This window comes from Populus nigra, chromosome 18 (assembly GCF_951802175.1).
Source record: "Populus nigra chromosome 18, ddPopNigr1.1, whole genome shotgun sequence".
Taxonomy (NCBI): domain Eukaryota; kingdom Viridiplantae; phylum Streptophyta; class Magnoliopsida; order Malpighiales; family Salicaceae; genus Populus; species Populus nigra.
This window is the reverse complement of record NC_084869.1, coordinates 13627750-13646412: the sequence shown is the minus strand read 5'-3', so window position 1 is coordinate 13646412 and position 18663 is coordinate 13627750. Positions and strand designations below refer to the sequence as shown.

Genomic DNA, 18663 nt, shown 5'->3' with positions numbered 1-18663 from the left:
TCTTCATCTTCCCATGTTCACAAATGTTATTTAGTTTTAGCCTTTGACACGATAAAAAACAAATAAAGAAAATTAAAAAAAGTTGATCTTAATTTAATAGGGATTTGGAGAAATTAACATCTATATCATGTGGAACAATGCAAAGAGACAGAGACTTTCAACAACAAGTAAAGTAAAGAAGTTGGTGATTAACTGGTCAAGTTTTTACTTGTTTTTTAAAAATTATTAATTTGAGTTTCACAAATATTGAAATTAATAAAAATTTATATAGTTATTAATTTTAAAACTTGTGAAATTAGTTAAGATTAATATAAGTTGATTCAAATATTTATATTAATTAAAAAAAAAGTTGGTGACTCAATTTTTTTTTTTTTAGTGCCTTCCAAATTCTAAAGGAAAATATATTCTCATGGGCTTTTAACCTTGGGTTAAGGTATTTTAGAGTGTCGTTAACCCCAAACAAAATTAATTGAGTCAGTCCTGTGAATCCAATCAATTCAGGTAATAGCCTGTGCCTATTTTACTTGATAGAGATTTTTAGATTTATTTTTTTAGATTTTTTTACGTCCATTAAATTTGGATTTACCGGAAAGCACTTATAAAACAGACTTCTCTACGTCCAAGGATGGCAAAAATTTAGAATCTTGAGTTCAACTAAATATTTGCTCAGAGACGTCGAGATCCAGGCAATGGCATTGGTGGACGAGATTCGGAAAGCGCAGCGCGCTCGAGGTCCAGCAATGGTCCTAGCAATTGGCACTGCAGTGCCTGTAAATTGTTTCTACCAGGCTGACTATCCTGATTACTTCTCTCGAGTCACCAAAACTGAGAACTTAACTGAGCTAAAAGCCAAGTTCAAGCGTATTTCAAGCGTATATGTATGTATGCGCGCGCGGACATATATATCAAGGCGGAGGAGTATAGGAGGCTAAGGTGGGCTGTAATCCAGGTTAAAAAAAAATTATTAAAAAACTCAATACTCTCCCTGCATAACCTTTACATCATATCTGTGAAGGGAATTAAGGGTCGCTTGAACCGCTTGCAATTCTGCCTTTGTTGGTGATATGATAATGGCCACTGTCAAGAAGGGGAAGCCTGATCTCAGGAAGAAGGTTATGCCTGCTGTCATTGTTAGGCAGCGTAAGCCTTGGCGCCGAAAGGATGGTGTTTTCATGTATTTTGAAGATAATGCTGGTGTCGTTGTGAACCCCAAAGGAGAAATAAAAGGCTCAGCAATTACCGGTTCAATTGGAAAGGAGGGTGCTGATCTTTGGCCTAGGATTGCAAATGCAGCTAATGCTAAGAGCTTTAATTTGTCTGTTCCTTTTCTTTGGGAATCATACTATCGTTAAGTCCTATATGTATTTGTAGGGTTAATTTTAGTTGTATTTTTGTTATTTTGACTAAATTTTATTTGTAGCTTTACATGCAGTAATCAACTTTATGGATTTTATACAAGAAAAAAAAAATTTAAATAGGGAGCACGCTGTCTCCTGCAAATGCATCTGTTAAAGTAAAAAATAAAGACTTTCCCTTTTGTTTTTTTTTTAAAAAACCCACTCCTTACAAAGATTTTGTCTTCTATCATTTATTAAAATCCACTTTTTTCCTTTATCAATACTCGACAACAAGAATTTTAATTCTCTTCTTCTCAACAACATCGGATTTTAACTTGGTTTTGAAGACGAATTTAAACAGAGTGCAAAACCATCACGATCAAATAAGAATTTTCAAATTCTAACTTAGCTCTACAACAAGGATCAGTAACAGTTTATAGCCCAAGATAAAAAAAAATTCCTGGCTCTGCACTTATACATATATATATTTGCGAGCATTTTTTTGCATTTGACATTAATCAAGATCATCTGTGTTGTGTTTTGTTTTTGTGTAATTTTCCTAACAGGTCAAAAATCAATGATCAATAAACGTTACATGCACCTCACAGAAGAAATGATCAAAGAAAACCCTGAAATTGGTAACTTTATGACTCCTTCTCTCAATGTACGTCAGGATATAGTACTTGCAGAGGTGCCCAAGCTTGGAAAGGAAGCCGCTCTGAAAGCTATCCAAGAATGGGGGCACCCCATGTCAAAGATCACACACCTGGTATTCTGCACAACTTCAGGTGTACACATGCCTGGTGCAGACTATCAACTAGCCAACCTGCTCGGTCTCTCATCATCGGTCAAAAGGCTGATGCTGTATCAACAAGGCTGCTATGGGGGTGGGACTGCCCTCCGAGTTGCTAAGGATCTTGCCGAAAACAATGCCGGTGCTCGAGTTCTTGTCGTGTGCTCTGAAATTACAGCAATTACTTTTCACGCTCCAAATGAAGCTCAGTTAGGTTGCCTCGTTGGGCAAGCTCTCTTCGGTGATGGAGCAGGAGCAGCAATCATCGGCTCAGATACTGACACGCTGGTTGAAAAGCCGATATTTCAACTTGTTTCGGCAGCACAGATTATGATTCCTGACTCGGAACATGCAATCGAAGGGCATGTACGCGAAATGGGGCTACTGGTCCATTTATCAGAGGATGTGCCTAAACTGATATCCGACAACGTTGAAGCGGCTCTACGTGAAGTTGTTACCCCAATTGGTGGTGTTTTAAGTGATTGGAACTCATTATTTTGGGCTGTGCATGCGGGTGGGCGGGCAATCCTTGACGGAGTAGAAGCAAAACTTAAGTTGAAAAAAGAGAAACTTGGTGTTCCCAGGCACATCCTAAGGGAGTATGGTAATGTAGCGAGTGCATGTGTATTATTTGTACTTGACGAGATGAGGGAGAGATCTGTCAAGGAAGGCAAGGCCACTACAGGAGAAGGATTGGAGTGGGGAGTCCTGATCGGGTTGGGACCTGGTCTAACCATGGAGACACTTGTGTTGCACAGTGTCCCTCTTGCCGTCACAAAGTAAGCCAAGATCTTGACTGGCTTATTGCCTTCCTTCCGCTGCAAGGGCAATCCAAGCTGATAAGATCCCCCTTTACTAGCATGGTTGTAATGTTTTACAGCATAAAATAAAATAAAAGGGTTTTAAGCTCTTTTGCTTGTGTTCCATCAACGAACTAGCAGTCAGAAAACAAAGAAATAAGGAAAGCAAACATCCACTTCTTTTCTCCTATAACATTCATTGTGCTGTAATTTCCCATCCAGAAAAAAGAAGTCGATTAATTCTTTTTCATTCAAGATTGGTATGGCGAGATCGAATGGCCTCAGGGCTCTGTCCTAATTAAAGCCTCTCCTAACTTGCCAACATAAACAAGGTCCCCTGGTAAACACTTTCCATGGGCATTAAATGCCTTAATTTCACCTCTCCACCATCACCACCCTCTCCCTTATCATCAGCCATGGTTTGTGCTGGCACATAACAAACCACGCTAGCATGCTTCAAACAGGATCCTGTCTCAGGCTGAGCAGTCAACAGCTACACTGTAGCACCATTAGGTCTTGCGAGTGAACATAAAGCATTAACAGTGGAGAGCCCTTCAGGTCCAGCAGTGGCTACGACAAGGTCATTTGAAGTGATTGGTGGGGTAGAGAGGCCAAGGTGTGAGCCAGCCGCATGCATAGAGCCTTGAGCACTAGTCCCTCCCTACTCAAGTAAAATCATCACCAGCAGCAGTAAGAGAGATTCATTTACTCATAAAATATGACATCTTTATCTCCTTTGGAGGCACAAGATCTATTTACATGTTCCAAGCAAAATCATACAACATTGTCAAAAATCGCAAAGAAGTTCAATCACTTTAAAACACATGACACATGATTTAAATAAAAAAATTATATATAATTTAAATAACTTAAAAATACAAAAAAACCAACAAAAATGGTTAGTAGAGTGTTGTCCTTTTTATCTTAAAAGGAAATCTCAAACACACCTCCACAAAGATACAATCCAGGCAGAATGACCCTCGTTATTGTGTTTTCATTATCATAGCAGTTCAGTATTTCAAGCAACTTGCAGGGTTTTTTCTTTCTGCAGTACTTATTTTGTTTTCATTATCGCAGCAGCAGTTGGGCGGTGGGTTAATTATGTGGTTTCTTCCAAACTCCCTTTTATCAATGAGAAGTAAAAAATTAAGGTCTGACCTCAATTAGTGAGAAGTATGTCAAAGATGCTTTTCATCATGTGAAAAAGATGGTCATGGTATAAATCAAATAATATAATTGTGGATGCTGTTGAAATTTTTGGACAAAACTGGTCTCCTCATCAAAGCACATTGAAACACCACCACCCATCTCTTCAATTTTTTTACTGCATCATCTTCTCTAACCTTGTATAAGCCACCATTTTCCCTGCAGATTTGAATTAATATTGGTCAAGAAGGACACCAACTTCTCTTTTAGTTTCCTATGCTTTCAATAAAAAGTTGTGGTTGATGCCATTCTTTTGTTTTTCTTTCACTAAATGCATGGCGGCAAGTTATAGCTCCTACAAGATGAATAGGTTGGTGAGGGGTAGAAGTTTTGTGTTAATAGGGTCATTTGGTTTATGCAGAAAAAATGGGTTTCTTGTTGTGTTGTTGGTACTTCTGTGGTTCTCGTGTATCAACTATGTTTGGAAGGTCTAGAATAATTCAATTCATAGTCTTTGGTTTTCATGTATCAAGATGAGAATGATTGACAGTATCATTGAAGTTTGACAGTCATTATCGCAGATTACCTCTCGATTTAACAAAAAGATTTTTATACCTGATTTTGCTGGTTTTTTATTTTTATACCGACACTATAAACATGTTAACCTGATCCAGCTTCCATGTTAACCTTGGCCTCAGCTCCCTGTCTCTTAACCTGATTTTGCTGGTTTTTGATTTTTATACCGACACTATAAACATAAATTGACTCGCAAGTCAACTCGTGATTTGAACGGCATTGCATGAAAACACACAAATCAGGTGCGATACATCTTGTTTTAGAACAAAATACCATAAAAGCACCAAAACAGTCAGTTTCTCAAGCGTCGGTTTGGTTTAAGAGCCTCTAAACCCCATTGGCTGGAGGTGAAGAATTTTGATGCGAAGTTGCAGCACCTTCAATTTCTATATCCCTCACACCATCACCATTTTCTTCTTCATCCTCCAAGAAAGAACCCTTCCGCCTTAGTTCCTTCACTTTCCGGAACTCATCATAATGTGCTCGTCTGTGCTCCCTAAAATTTGAACTCCTATCCGTTTCAGAATCTGACATCAGAGGAACATAGAAAGTTCATAAAAGCCATGCTAGGTAATGATATGGTAAATGCAAAACAAATAAAAACTACCATAAAAATGAGGGAAAGAAGGAAAAAAACACAGGTTGCCTGCTCCAAATTTGCATGATGTTTATATATAATGGTGAAGGCGAAATCCTAACCAAAGAGAACTCATATAAATTCATCAGCTTCAAATGAGATGATTGAAGGAGTCTTAAATCTTATGTCTGTTAAACAAACTTCTGAGGAAAATTGGATGAAGAAGCAAACAGATCCCTTCTCAACTTGCAACTGCACAAGAGAAAGGTCCAGCATTTTGAGCAGTCACTTCACGCAAAAGTGCAGAAGAATAGGACTTCTCCAAATTCTCTCTCAGAATCCCATTTTGATGGGATTGAAACAGGAAGATGGCATGCCAGTGCAATAGTAAATGCAATAATACAATGTTGATTCAAAGATTTATGGTTGTCTATACAATCCAAGAATTTAAGTTTAAAGTAAAAATCTTCTACTTAGAGCAAAGATGTAATGGAGAACCTTCTTCATCTTGTTCCATAGGATCAACCTCGTCCTCGGAGGAGGTCCAGCCACTAGATCTTCTAGATGGGTTTCTACTTGAGGAAGCCATGATATCCAATGCAGTCCTCAATTCTTCTGCACGCATTGTATCCTCAGCAACCTCATTAAAGCTGCTGCCCCTCCTCGGAGAAAGAGAATCTGTGATAAGAAAAAAAAAAAAGCCGCAAACATTCAGTTAGACACCGTTTGGGAACGCGGTGCAAACTGCGTTCCTAAAAAATACAATTTTTTTTTTAATTAATTTTTTTTATATATTTTGGATCGTTTTGATGCGCTGATCTCAAAAATGATTTTTAAAAAATAAAAAAACATCATTTTAATGCATTTCAGCATGAAAAGCACTTTGAAAAGCAACCGCAACCACACTTCCAAACAGGCTTTAAGTGTAGGGAAGATGGCATAGTTTTACTGTTAAAAATCAAAGAGCAAACAGTGATTACTATCCAAACTTTTAAAGCAGCAAATTTCATGACAAAGCTTTGTGCAGAATCCAGTAATGTAAAGGAGAACTTGAACCAAAAACTTGGGAAACACCAGACAAAATTCAGCTCATTAAGACTTGAGCACAACATATGCGCTCTTAAGAGTTAACACCAGCAAAACACAACTGTACTATTGATGCACATTCAAAGACAAATAAATACAGTTTGATAGGGTATTGCAGAGAAGTGAGAAATCAACATACCATCATCAACATCAATCATGGGGTGATACGGGGTCTTGGGTTCAGTGATTTTCTGCCTCTCAGGCTTATTTGCTTCGATCTCCCCCAGATTATCCTCATCCCATTTTACTCGTCCTCTAGTACTACAAATACAAAACAACATAAACATCACATCAAAACAACTCACAACTACATAAAAATACACGTAAACTAAACCAAAACGATAACATAAAGCATTGAGAATAAATCATACTACAAACCCCATTTCTCCATAAAATTTCTCAACCAATCAAAATACTCCCAAAGAACCCACCAAATGTACACTGTACAAACAACTCCCATAAATCGTGTTCCATCATCATTACAGAAAAATCCCAAGCCCGAAACCCAAAAACCAAAACCCAATTTTCTTTAAATAACATAAAAACAACACAAATGATTAAAGAAACATCCATAGATGATTAAAGAAAACAAAACCCATTTTTTGTTTTTCCAAGATATTTGAGAATACTAGCATGCAAGAATGCAAGCAAGAGAAAGCTGAAAAAATTACTTCATCTTTTTGGTGGCTATAAAGCAGCTGCGGATTGATCTGATTCAACAAAGACAAAGCAATTTGTTTAATTCTTGATAAAATCATATTAAACATAAGGTTAAATAGTCGAACAGATCATAAGAATTAAAAAATAAAAATAAATAAAATTTTCTTTCTAGGTTTAGAAAAAATGACAGATTGTGCATGATTTATGAAAAGTTAATTGTAATGAAGAAATGATCAAGGGAAATTATCAACAGAAGAATTAAAAAAATTGATTATAATAATTAAATTACAAGGAAATGAGAGCGAGCGAGAGATTATTACCAGTTTGTGAAAATGTTCCGCTGATTTTGTTTTGGTAGCAATTTTTTTTATTGCGCTTATCGGCCTTTGCTTTTGTTGACTCTCCTTTTGTTTCCGAGTCTACCCTTTCTGACACTTAACGGTGTGTTTGGGATTTGGATGAGTTGAGGGAAAGTTGGGGTGTTTGTTTTTACGACTGTACTTTTAAAACATTTTAATTTTAATTATTTTTTAATGTTTTTTATTATTTTATTATTTTGATGTCAAAAGTAAATTTTAAAAAATAAAAAAATATATTATTTTAATGTATTTTCAGATAAAAAATACTTTAAAAAATATCATCTATCACAAGCTAAAACACACTCTTTGTGGATGTACTTGAATCGAGTTTGAGCTATAATTATATTTAATTAAATTTTTGATATTTTATAAATTATAAATTTAATCTATTTAATTTTTTTTAAACTTGAGTAGGTTAAATATATTATGTTAGGCTAATTTTTTTTTATGAATATTACATATATCTATAGGCTAGGCTTATTTTATAGGTGTTCTAACACCCTCAATATTTAGTCTAATTTTTATTCCTTATACAACTATTAACAAAAATTTTAGAGGTAAAATGTTTTTAAATAAGATAAAAATAAATCTCAATTTTCTAATTATCAAAAAATGTATATATTATTTGATTGATTTTAATAGATTAAAGAGGATCAGATAATACAAATATGGACTGGTTTTTTAACACCCGGAAGGAAGCATTAACGAAGCACTTTGGTAGTTTGGTTAGCCCTCCTTCAAAATCATCCAAACACGACCTAAACTTATTGAGGAAGCCCACGAAGTGGCAATCTGAGAAAATCCCAACTGTCCTAAGGCATGAAAGAAAAAAAGAGAGAAAAAAAATCTGAATATATAAATAAATTGACTATCAAAAAACTGAAAACAAAATAAAAAAGAGCAGAAACCCACTGATTTTGTTAGTTAAAAGAAAGAAAGAAGAAGCTCTCTGAAATCGCATGCAGATTTAAGCAGGAGCAGATCAGAGCAGCAGTTACTACTCTTACATGTATGTGTCTTTGATTATTTCCATGACGTGTTTAATTTTTTTTTTTCCTTTTTCTGAATAATATAGGACCTGACATGATCATATATATATATGTTATCTGGGTTTCAGTTTTTGTTATGTTTTTGTGATTTTCAATGCTGAAAAGCAACTGGGATTCTCTCACTTTCAAGCTTGTCTTCGGTTTCGATTGTGGATTGCTTTTCCTTTGATGGTTTTTGAGATGGGATCTTGAGATTTACTTGTAATTCAATTTTTTTTAGTATTTTCTAATTCAGATCGTGATTTTAATCAACTTTTTTCGGTGTTGGAAGATGAAAGTTTAGATTTTTTTGTGATGTAATAAGAAGGAAACGGGTATTTGTTTTGATTAGTTTTTGTAACAAGTCAATGATGACATGAGCAGAGATTAGTGGTGTGTTGGTGGCCAATATGAGGAAAAATGGAGAGCGCTTGTGGAAAGATTAATTATCTGCCGAATTCCCATTTTTCAACAGTGATATTTGAGTGTGTTGAATAACTTTTCTGGCTACTAGAAACTTAAATCAAATGATAAATAATACATATATAGAAACAGCATCAAGGATAAAGCAGATTGAGTTGGATTTCTCAATAATGTGGATTATTTCTCTTTGTTTTTCAGGATTGTTAATTGACGAGCAGGAGAGGAATCTGTTTAAAATTGTGAAATCTTGTTTGTTTGAGACTTGAATGTTAGAAGGAAGAAACTAATTGATAAGATTAGACAACACAGAGATGTTCTCGTTGTTTTATGGCCTTTGGAAGTATATATTTAGTAAGACAGAGTTTCATGTGCTCATTCTTGGAATCGACAAGGCTGGGAAGACGGTAATGCTTCTTTTTGCCTCATTAGTTGAATTCATGTTAAGCTTTACAAATTTGTCATCTCTTCATTTATGTATAGCTGCCAGAAAGTTCACTTATTGTCAATGATTTGTTCGTGAATTTGTAGACATTGCTGGAGAAATTGAAGTCAGTGCACTCGAACTTGGAAGGCCTTCCTCCTGATCGAATTATTCCTACTGTTGGACTAAATATTGGTCGTATTGAATTGGCAAATTCAAAACTGGTGTTTTGGGATCTAGGAGGTCAGGTATGTGAAGTTCATAAAAAATCAACTTTCTGAAACTATCTAAAATCTATGTAGGTGGGAATTTCATTTACTTTGGTAAGGCTTAAGTGTTTTTTCCTACTTTGTGGTTGAGCCAATTCAATTGCATTGTAGGTGCTCTGCTGAACAGCAGGATTTGATACCAGATTTTAAATCCTCGATCTTGTGTAAAAGAAAAATATTACAATTGTATATTATGCCATGCTTATTGTTGTTAATTAAAAACAATAGAATATTATGCATAAGCTCTCTCTAGCCATTACTACAGCTGTTATGTGAAATGGGCTACACATAACATGAGATTTCAGTTAGATAAGTGATTTTATTCCTTAGTTTTGCTTTTTTATTTGATGTATAACACTGTATATGCATCATGCTCAGTTTTTGAAGTGTTTTTTACATAATTTTCTTGTTAGCCTGGTCTTCGCTCAATTTGGGAGAAATATTACGAAGAGGCACATGCTGTGATTTATGTAATTGATGCTGCTTGCCCATCACGTTTTGAAGATGCAAAATCTGCGTTGGGTAAGTGACATTCTATGGTTAAACTGGGGAAAAATATGCTGCTGTATGATGTGACTGCAGTTTTAATAGTAGTGAAGAGCTTATTATTGGTAATAGAAGGATGCACTGACACCTTGGAACTATTTTAACAGAAAAGGTTCTTAGGCACGATGATCTGCAGGGAGCCCCTCTTTTGATATTAGCAAACAAGCAGGTATAACCAACTGCACCTCTATTGATGCAAAGAATATGCATCGTGTTACTTGCTGATCTTGCATGTCATTAAGCAAAATGAAAGTTTTTGTTTCTTGTACATCAAATTAATGGCAGGATCTAACTGATGCTGCATCAGCAGAAGAGCTTGCTCGATATCTAGACCTTAAGAAGTTGGATGAAAGGGTTTACATTTTCGAAGCTGTTTCAGCATATGATGGGTAAGTACATGCTATAACTTCAGGTTCATTCTGACAACCAATCTCAGTATTCAAACACCACATCACAGATTGATATTTGATTGCAGGATGGGGATCAAAGAAAGTGTAGAATGGCTCGTGGAGGTAATGGAACGAAGCAAGAGAACTGAGATGTTAAGAGCTCGTGCTGGTGTAACTGGCCCTGGTGCTTAGAGATTGTCCAATGCAGTTGTTTCTCCTGCTTTTTGTAGCAGCTGTAAATAAACAGAGATTGGATTTGATTTTACATGACAGAGTCCGTCCATTTTTCAATCTCCCCTGCAGCAGCACACCTTCTTATCTACTATGCCCAGTGCCTGTTTTTTGACTGCTAAATGTTCAGAAGATACTTTAATTCTATCGTTACACTGCAATGGAGCAAGTCAGAGGAGGGAGGACACTCCATATCTGCTAAGAATGACCAAGGTTGTTGGTGCATTATGTTACTGCATTTGCCGTTTGAAATGCTTTTACTACCAAAATTTAAAATAGTCGAGGTGCATTAATGTCCTCATATAAAGGTATTAGAGGAGTTCAAGATATCAATTGTTCCATTTTACCAAAGAATTCTAATTATTGTTCATAAATTGAAACCCACAAGATTTTCTTAACAGATTCAAGTTCATGGAATGTGTGCCTTGTTGGCTTGTTCTATTCAATCTTAAGTGAGTTTCTCTTGGTTTTTCATGATGAGAACAACGTTAAGTTTACAAGAGACGCCTGATTCTTTTACTTAATTACTGCTGGAGAGCCAGAGGGATATATATTCATAGAAAACCCACCTCAATAACGACTTGTAATGCTGAAAATTCATGTGTTGGAACCCAGATATAAGGAAGCCAGTATTAGTCGTTCAGATTTTCATCCTGGTAGAAAAGACATCTTATGGATAAGCTATAAAGGATATAAATCCACATTTCTAAGCTGGTTTTTTTCGAGAACGGCTACACAGTTAAACGAAAATGAGGTCTTGTATCAACTTGGCGAGGTCTGCAGAAGGGCATGTCTGCTTGCATCCTAACTAGTTCGGAACAGGATGACCTGCAGCTCTGGCTCTTTCCTTCACCAATGATTGCGGTTCTTATAGGAAAGAAAGACCAAATGAGGAAGAAGAAATGTCAAGTTTGTGCAGAGGAATAGTTATATGAAGATGAAGAGATCTCTTTAAGGTAAAACAAGCATAGAATGAAATAGCTCGAAGCATAATACCTCCCAACTAGATTCTGAGTCATTCCTCAAACAGACTCCAGTAAAATTCACAAGCATGCACACTAAGCAAAAATCAAATCTTCAAATAAAATGACCCTCCATGGTGAACAATGACTAATAAGTAACTATTATCTCCCCTTTCCACTGGAATCACACACAAACTCACCTCTAATTAGCACATAATCTGAGCTTCAATTGCGACAAATTTAACAGTGATGAACAGGACACAGAATCCAAAAGGCAATGAAAATGTAATAACAAGCACCATTTTACACATTTTTCAAGCATTCACAAGCAGCAAAACATAACATCAATAACATGTTCATGTATTAACTTACTGGATGCCTTGGGCCTTGCCTTAAACAAAATCTAATGCCTGATAATCCCAATAACATCCAATTCAACCGAAGATGACGGTAAGTCACCCTTGTTGTTGCTGCTGTTGTCATCAGCGTGATAGACATCATAAAGCCTTTAACTTTCTTCAAAACCAACAGTGGCCTCTTCAAGGTCACTTGAGACCCTGTCAATTCATGATACCCAACAGTAAAGGTATAGCTTTCCTAAACCAAAACAACAAAAACCCACTTCACAAAATCACTTACAGAATAAAAAAAACAATTAAAAAGATTAAAAACTGTTCTAATTCTCATATCAAAAATAAAATAAAAAAACAAACCTAGATATAAAGTATTTTTTACTTACAAATATATTAAAATAATATTTTTTTATTTTTTAAAATTTATTTTTAATATTAACATATCAACCATCTAAAAACATAAAAAAAAATTAATTTAAAACTATTTAAACAAAATACAATTAGTAACAATGAAAATCTTGGAAAGTATAGGAGTAATATTAAGAAAGTTTCAACTATGAACTAAAGTAAAACCCTTTTGAACAATGAGAAGGTGTGCATTATCACTTCAGTTTTTTTATAAAAAAAAAATAACCCTGACCAAAAACTTTTGGTGAAATATCATATTTAAAAATTTATTTATAAAAATAATACAGTTTGTTGAGATATGCAAGTTTTATTAGTGTTTATAAATTAATCTTGAGACCCACAAGTCTCACAAGTGAGATGATAGCAAGTACAAATTTTTTTGTGACGTACCAACAGTTCCAAGTATAGTTTTTATTACTGTTTATAAATTAATCTTGTTAAAATCTTTCTAATATTTCTAAAAATATTATCCGTTGACCTTCTTGCTTCTTCATTAACCGTTGGATCCGGCTACAAAATTTTGTTGACCATGCAAAATGTTCATGTAAAACACCCTCTCTCACAAGATTAGGTGCTAAAATAAGAGCAGTCCTGCATGTAAAACACTATAGGATGGCTAAGATGAATTACATGCAACAGCAGTCCCACAATGGACAACTACACTAGAAAATTTCTAACAGTTACAACAGTCATCGAGTTAAAATTTGATTACAACTACACTAGCACAAGGGTGAATCGGTACAACTAACAAGAGAACTTGGGATGATCTTAGTCTGAAAAATATAATCACATCCAGAAAAGTTCCCTGATCTGTACAATTGAATCACAGGGGACTGCTTATCTTCCACGTTTATTGCTTCTCTCTTCACTATGTAGGCGTCGACTAGGTCCAGCTGCAGCTGCGTATCCTAAATTAACATGTTTAGTGTGTGGCAATGCAGGCCCTACCAAAGCTGCTTGATTAAATGATGGCTTCTCTGAAGTGCCAAATTGCTGGCACAAAAATTCAGTTTGGCGAAACTCACCTACATTTGGCAAGGTGAAGCCTCTACTTTCTTGCGGCTGCGAAGACCTAACTTGCGGTGGAAGGTAATCCTGAACCATATCAAAGTCCAATGGAAGGGCACCAGTGAGAGTTTTTATTGCAAATTCGATGCAGGGGTCTGACCATGCATCTGCAAAAGGTAAGACGAGAGGAGATACTGGCTTCTCATCAGACTTATTGCTAGTTCCAACGGCTCTAGCATGTTCCTCTAGAATAGACAGATTTCCATTATTCCCAATGTCTTCCTTGCCAGCATGGTTGTCCAAAGTAGCCATGCCCACAAATTCATTGTTGCTTGATCCTGGTAACACTTTAATGCTATCAGAATCATCAACGGATGTTCCAGTGAGAGTTTTTATTGCAAAGGCAATGCATGGGTCTTGCCATAACTCCTCAAGTGGCAGGTCAAATGGCAGTCCTTGCTTCTCATCACCAGTACTGTAAGTTTCAATCTTTCCAGCATGTTCTCCAGTGGCGAGGTTCCCAGGAGGGGAAGCAACATCATATTGATGCTTCTTGTCCCCCTGCTTTCCTGATCCTGCCTTTCCAGCATGCTCCACATCCACAATAGCATGTTTGCTCTCATTTGAATCCACCGGTATTTCTGTGCTTTTGGAGGTGTCAAATGCATGCTTTGTATTCAGCTCAGTATCAGGGTCACCACAAGAAGCCTGCTCACTTGTACTAGCAACGATCTCATTACTTGGTTCAAGTGCAGCTCGACGAGCTCGAGTTGCTGCCTTCAGTTCTGGTGTTGGAGCTAGTGGAATGCCAGCAAGACGCTTTGAGGCCCGACGAGGAAGGTTAAGATCAGTTTTCTTCCTGGATTTTCTAACTCCAGTCTTTTTACTTTCCTTTTTTGTCTCCCCAACTTCCACTGATGGTTTATCCTGTAGAACAGTTTGCAAAGGATCTTCAGCCTTAACAGAATCACTCTTCTCTTCTGTTTGGTTGGAACCCTTATCCTCAAGAAATTCTGAGCTGCTTGATTCTGTTCCTACTCCACCTGCATCGTTAAGAAAACTCATACTTAGGTTTTAATACGCAGATTCAGAGTCAACAAACCCCAGAAATCCACCCAATTTCCCAACCTACTCCTTTCTTTCCATCTCCAACACTCGGGGGGGGGGGGGGGGGGGGGGGGGGGGGGAGAAAAAAAAAAAAAAGCAACTACACACATTTTGCTTGCTTGGTAAGAGGATAGTAAATTTATGAACATACACTGACCAGAAGTATGCTTGGAGAGAATTGTGCATTCTCCTGCAGAGGCTGAATTTAGTATCTGTTCATCCTTAACAATTCCACCCGACTTCAAGCTCTGGTCACTTATAATAGAACTAGGTGTTCTGTTGACAGCCAATTTTTGCTTCTTGATTACAGAGACAAACTGATCAGAAGTACGCTTCGAGATAGCTGTGCATTCTCCTGTAGAGGCTGAATCAAGTATCTGTTCATCTTTAGCAATTTCACATGACTTCAAGGTCTGGTCACTTACAATTTGACTTGATGTTCCATCGACCTCCAACTTTTGTTTCTTGGCTATGGAGACGCACTGATCAGAAGCATGGTCGGAGACAGTTGTGCATTCCCCTGCTGAGGCTGAATTAAGTGTCTGTTCATCTTTAGCTATTTCGAATGACTTCAGGCTCTGGTCACTGACAATTGGACTTGGTATTCTGTTGACTTCCACATTTTGTCTCTTGGCTACAGACATAAACTGATCAGATGTACGTTCAGAGCCAGTTATGCACTCTCCTGTAGAGACTGAAGTAAGTATCTGATCATCTTTAGCAATTTCACATGACTTCAAGCTCTGGTCACCTATAACTGGATTCTGTTTTTCATGGACTTCCGACCCTTCTTTCTCAGCTACAGCTGGTGACTACGAGATAGAAAAAGGAAAAAACACTCAAAAAGTCAACAAATTGCAGATACCAAATCTGAGCCAATCAATAGTTTCAACTGGCATCCCAAGGAAAATCAGAAATTAAATTTGGCTAATCATCAATGTCACTAAATGCACCAATTCATGCATCTTACACAACAACGTATATTGTGTAAGTGTTGTTCTGGATATCAGTTTTAGAAGTAAGAACATACAGAGTGACATCGCTAAGCAAATAATTGAACACACAAGGGATGGAAAGATTGGGGTTACCTGAAGCTTATACACTTTCACACTACAGAAGCACAATAACTTTTAGAGGCAAGAAAAGGTGGGCAAATTAAAGGTAAAGTCGTTTTCTGCTCTTATGCCACTATTTACTCATACACGGACATGATGGGGAAAGAGCAACTTGGACCAGCAGTTAGAATTCAAAAGAGCACTCAACTGTCAGAGGCAAAAGGTTGGTGCTAATAGCTTTCTTGACTCAATCTTAAAAAAAGAAAAAGGGGAAAGGGTAAGGCATTTCTAATGCCATTCACCTATTGACAGATTAGAAGAAAGATGATAGAGCTAGATGAGATTGACCAGCTCATGTTCCAGATAGTATTCCACTTTTGGAGATGATGAATGGTGGTTAAAGTCTGAGGATGGGTAAATAAATCACACTTGTCTTACCATTAAAAGCATCTGATTCAGGTTGTGTCTATTTTCATTATTCTGGTTGGTCAACTCAGATTGGACAATTTGACACATTTAAATCTATAGACTGGCCATCCTGAACTGACCAAAAGAGAGATTGACCAAACTAACAAAAAAAAAATTACTAGATAAAACTATACAAGGAAAAGGTTGGAGAATGCAACTAAAGCAAATATCTGCTTAATTGAATGTATAAAGATGTGAGAATAGAAAGGTATTTATTGATGCACCCACAAAAGTTTTATCATCTTCCAACTCTACATCATGGTTTTCTCTATCGTTTCGCTTGAATGCCAGCCTTCCTACGACACCACTTTCAATGTAGCGACATGCATCCTTCATGGAGCGGAAAACATACCCACTAACAGGGTCAGTATACAACTGCAGAAAATAGCGACAAGTTAAATTCTATACAAATCTTTAGAGGCTTAACTGTATTAGTAACTCAATAACTTTAGAGCATAAGTAGTAAGCAAATTGAAGTTAAAGAACCAAGCGAGTATTTATAGAAACAAGATTTGAGAGAATTGTGGATAAAGGATGATGTTCATGTCAAGGAATAAGAAGCTCGTAGAGAAGTTTTTCCATAAGGAGAAGTACAGGCTGCATACCGAGTCTCTTCTGATTCTTCCACCCTTCTTTGTCACTTTGATTTCCTGGGTCCATCCCAGAGGTAACCCTTCTGGCACAGTCTTCTCAATTAGAACCTAGATTGCTTGATAATTAGAAACTTTTTTCCCTAAATTGAAAATATAACCAAGAAAAGATAGAAAGACAAAAAGGGCCAAAAGAGAAGCATGCTTCCTCAGACCTCATTTGAATGCGCCGGTCATTGCTTCTTACCTTTTGTTCAGAATTAGGATGGCTGCTGTTGAGATAACGAGAAACCTCAATCTTGGAGTTGAATCTACATCCACCCGAGGGAGGAAAGTAAAACTGCAATAAATACAATGGTTAAAGATAAGATTTTCAGCTGATAGATGATTTAAAGTTATCACTCCATTTAACATCGCTTTATTGCTGCATTTTTACTTTATATAACTTTCAGCAGATAATCAAAGTCAAGCAGAATCATATCTTGAAAGACATGGCCATGCCTACATTAAATAAGAGGTGAGAGAAGCTCGGATAAGAACACTATTTCAAGTTGCTGACAAATAAAAAGCCACCCAGATAAGATGTTGCAACCCAAAGACTGTCACCATTCCTCTAGAGAATACCCTTCCATCTCAATAACAAGAAATTGTGAATATTGGAGGATTAAGCAAAACAATAGTAAGCCTTTTACTGGACGCAGAAATCATTTTGCCTTCCACATACTTTGTACTCTAGAATAGCATGATACAATCAAATAAACATCTTTTGTAAAATTGAACAATTAAAATGTTCACAATTATCTTACTTGTTGTGCATGGCTTTTCCAAACAAAAACAAAACCCTAATGCAGCCTTGAGTTATACGTTTTCTAGTTTCCACAATAGGGGGCAAGAGGAAGCTATGGGAAATCACTATTGGTCTAAGTTCCCTATCTAATTGTGTTAACAAATATTTACTTTTCAGAAAGTTTAATAATCATTTTCTTGTCGAGACATGAAAATGAATTTATAGTACTGCTTCATGGTATCCCAATCCAACAGCACAACAAAAGAATTTCACTTTGCAAATTTATTCTTTGTACAGCTCAAGTTTGAGACTTTCATTAACACAAATTTCGACACCAATTTCTAGAAGTACAGCAAATGTGCAAGCAACTCATGCTATCCAAAATTCAACTCAAACTTTCCATCCCTACATAGTACTAAACACTACCAATTACTGCATCACCTAAAAATCAACTTACCTCAACAGAAACTAAAAAGAAAAATCCATAAATTAACTTGAATTACATCTGCACAAACCTCACCAACAAAACCCTAAAGCCCCAGAGATCCAAAAGCAACAGATAACAAAACCAAAAGGGTCATTTCTGCCGCAACAAAAAAGCAAAGATCTTAACTTCACACAGAGCTACATATCCAAAACAACACAAACCAACACAGCAAGACTAAATCTTGAATTAACAAAGAATGAATATAATTAAACAGTATTCAATTACCTTATCTTTTTTACCATTATTTCTCACTTTAACTTCTACCCTCCAACCTTCTGGTAACCAGTCATCAGATTTGGGGTCCCCCATCTTCCCCACCGTTGTCTTTTTTCCGGCAGTGATCACCAGCAACTCAAAAAAACACAACTACCACCGTTTTTTCTTGAACTAAATAAATAACTGTTTTTTTTTTTTTTGGTAAGTCAAGGGGCTTTGCTTGGAAAGGAAAGATATGGGAAAATTTAGGACAAGATGAGTGAGGACCGTATCCCACGTGTTGCCAAACTTCTTGTCTTCCTATTTGACCACACACAACATTAGCATTAAACAAGTCCCTCTCATCAAAGGGAAATAGCTTGTGTCTAAAATTTTAGATGCTGCCATGTCAAAGTGAAATAAATGCGAGTAAGCAGTCCCATGAAAAGTATAAGAATACTCCATTTTATTATTATTTTTTTAGTTTTCTCTCTTCGCTTTATTTCTATCTCATAATCACAGTAAATTTCTCGTATCTTAACTACTCACATGTTAGTTTCCCCCCATGTTAGCATTTTGGATTTAATTTCTTTTTAGTAATT

General features: G+C 36.4%; 4 protein-coding genes, 1 long non-coding RNA gene and 2 pseudogenes across 6 annotated transcripts; 3 read left to right on the top strand and 4 right to left on the bottom strand.

Moving 5' to 3' along the window:
• Positions 1-689: 689 nt before the first annotated feature.
• Positions 690-1352, top strand: LOC133678358 (large ribosomal subunit protein uL14x/uL14z/uL14y-like; annotated as a pseudogene).
• A 509-nt stretch (positions 1353-1861) lies between these two features.
• On the top strand, positions 1862-3021 carry LOC133678369 (chalcone synthase-like). The gene has a single exon (XM_062100656.1). The coding sequence runs from the start codon at positions 1915-1917 to the stop codon at positions 2911-2913; it is 999 nt and encodes a 332-aa protein (XP_061956640.1). The 5' UTR covers positions 1862-1914; the 3' UTR covers positions 2914-3021.
• A 1836-nt stretch (positions 3022-4857) lies between these two features.
• LOC133678173 (protein phosphatase inhibitor 2-like) lies at positions 4858-7434 on the bottom strand. Its single transcript, XM_062100404.1, has 5 exons — positions 7296-7434; positions 6987-7025; positions 6455-6576; positions 5728-5907; positions 4858-5179 (listed from the first exon to the last, which is right to left on the bottom strand). Exons 2-5 carry the CDS (start codon positions 6989-6991, stop codon positions 4980-4982), a joined length of 507 nt encoding a protein of 168 aa, XP_061956388.1. The 5' UTR covers positions 6992-7025; positions 7296-7434; the 3' UTR covers positions 4858-4979.
• Positions 7435-8053: 619 nt separating this feature from the next.
• LOC133678086 (uncharacterized) lies at positions 8054-11058 on the top strand. Its single transcript, XM_062100280.1, has 7 exons — positions 8054-8343; positions 8984-9189; positions 9314-9454; positions 9889-9997; positions 10129-10190; positions 10307-10410; positions 10497-11058. Exons 2-7 carry the CDS (start codon positions 9097-9099, stop codon positions 10600-10602), a joined length of 615 nt encoding a protein of 204 aa, XP_061956264.1. The 5' UTR covers positions 8054-8343; positions 8984-9096; the 3' UTR covers positions 10603-11058.
• A 132-nt stretch (positions 11059-11190) lies between these two features.
• Positions 11191-11969, bottom strand: LOC133677976 (uncharacterized). The gene is made up of 2 exons (XR_009835879.1): positions 11638-11969; positions 11191-11508 (listed from the first exon to the last, which is right to left on the bottom strand). It is a non-coding gene; the product is annotated as an uncharacterized LOC133677976 (long non-coding RNA).
• A 1-nt stretch (position 11970) lies between these two features.
• On the bottom strand, positions 11971-13057 carry LOC133678357 (uncharacterized; annotated as a pseudogene).
• On the bottom strand, positions 12991-18396 carry LOC133678758 (methyl-CpG-binding domain-containing protein 13-like). Of its 2 annotated transcripts, none has more exons than XM_062101248.1 (6): positions 18092-18396; positions 16840-16932; positions 16608-16703; positions 16231-16377; positions 14631-15291; positions 12991-14415 (listed from the first exon to the last, which is right to left on the bottom strand). In XM_062101248.1, the coding sequence occupies exons 1-6, from the start codon at positions 18173-18175 to the stop codon at positions 13202-13204; spliced, it is 2295 nt and encodes a 764-aa protein (XP_061957232.1). In that variant the 5' UTR covers positions 18176-18396; the 3' UTR covers positions 12991-13201. The 2 variants fall into 2 exon arrangements, with proteins under 2 accessions (XP_061957232.1, XP_061957233.1); XM_062101249.1 differs by having other exon boundaries at positions 14637-15291; positions 18092-18394.
• Between the last annotated feature and the right edge of the window lie 267 nt (positions 18397-18663).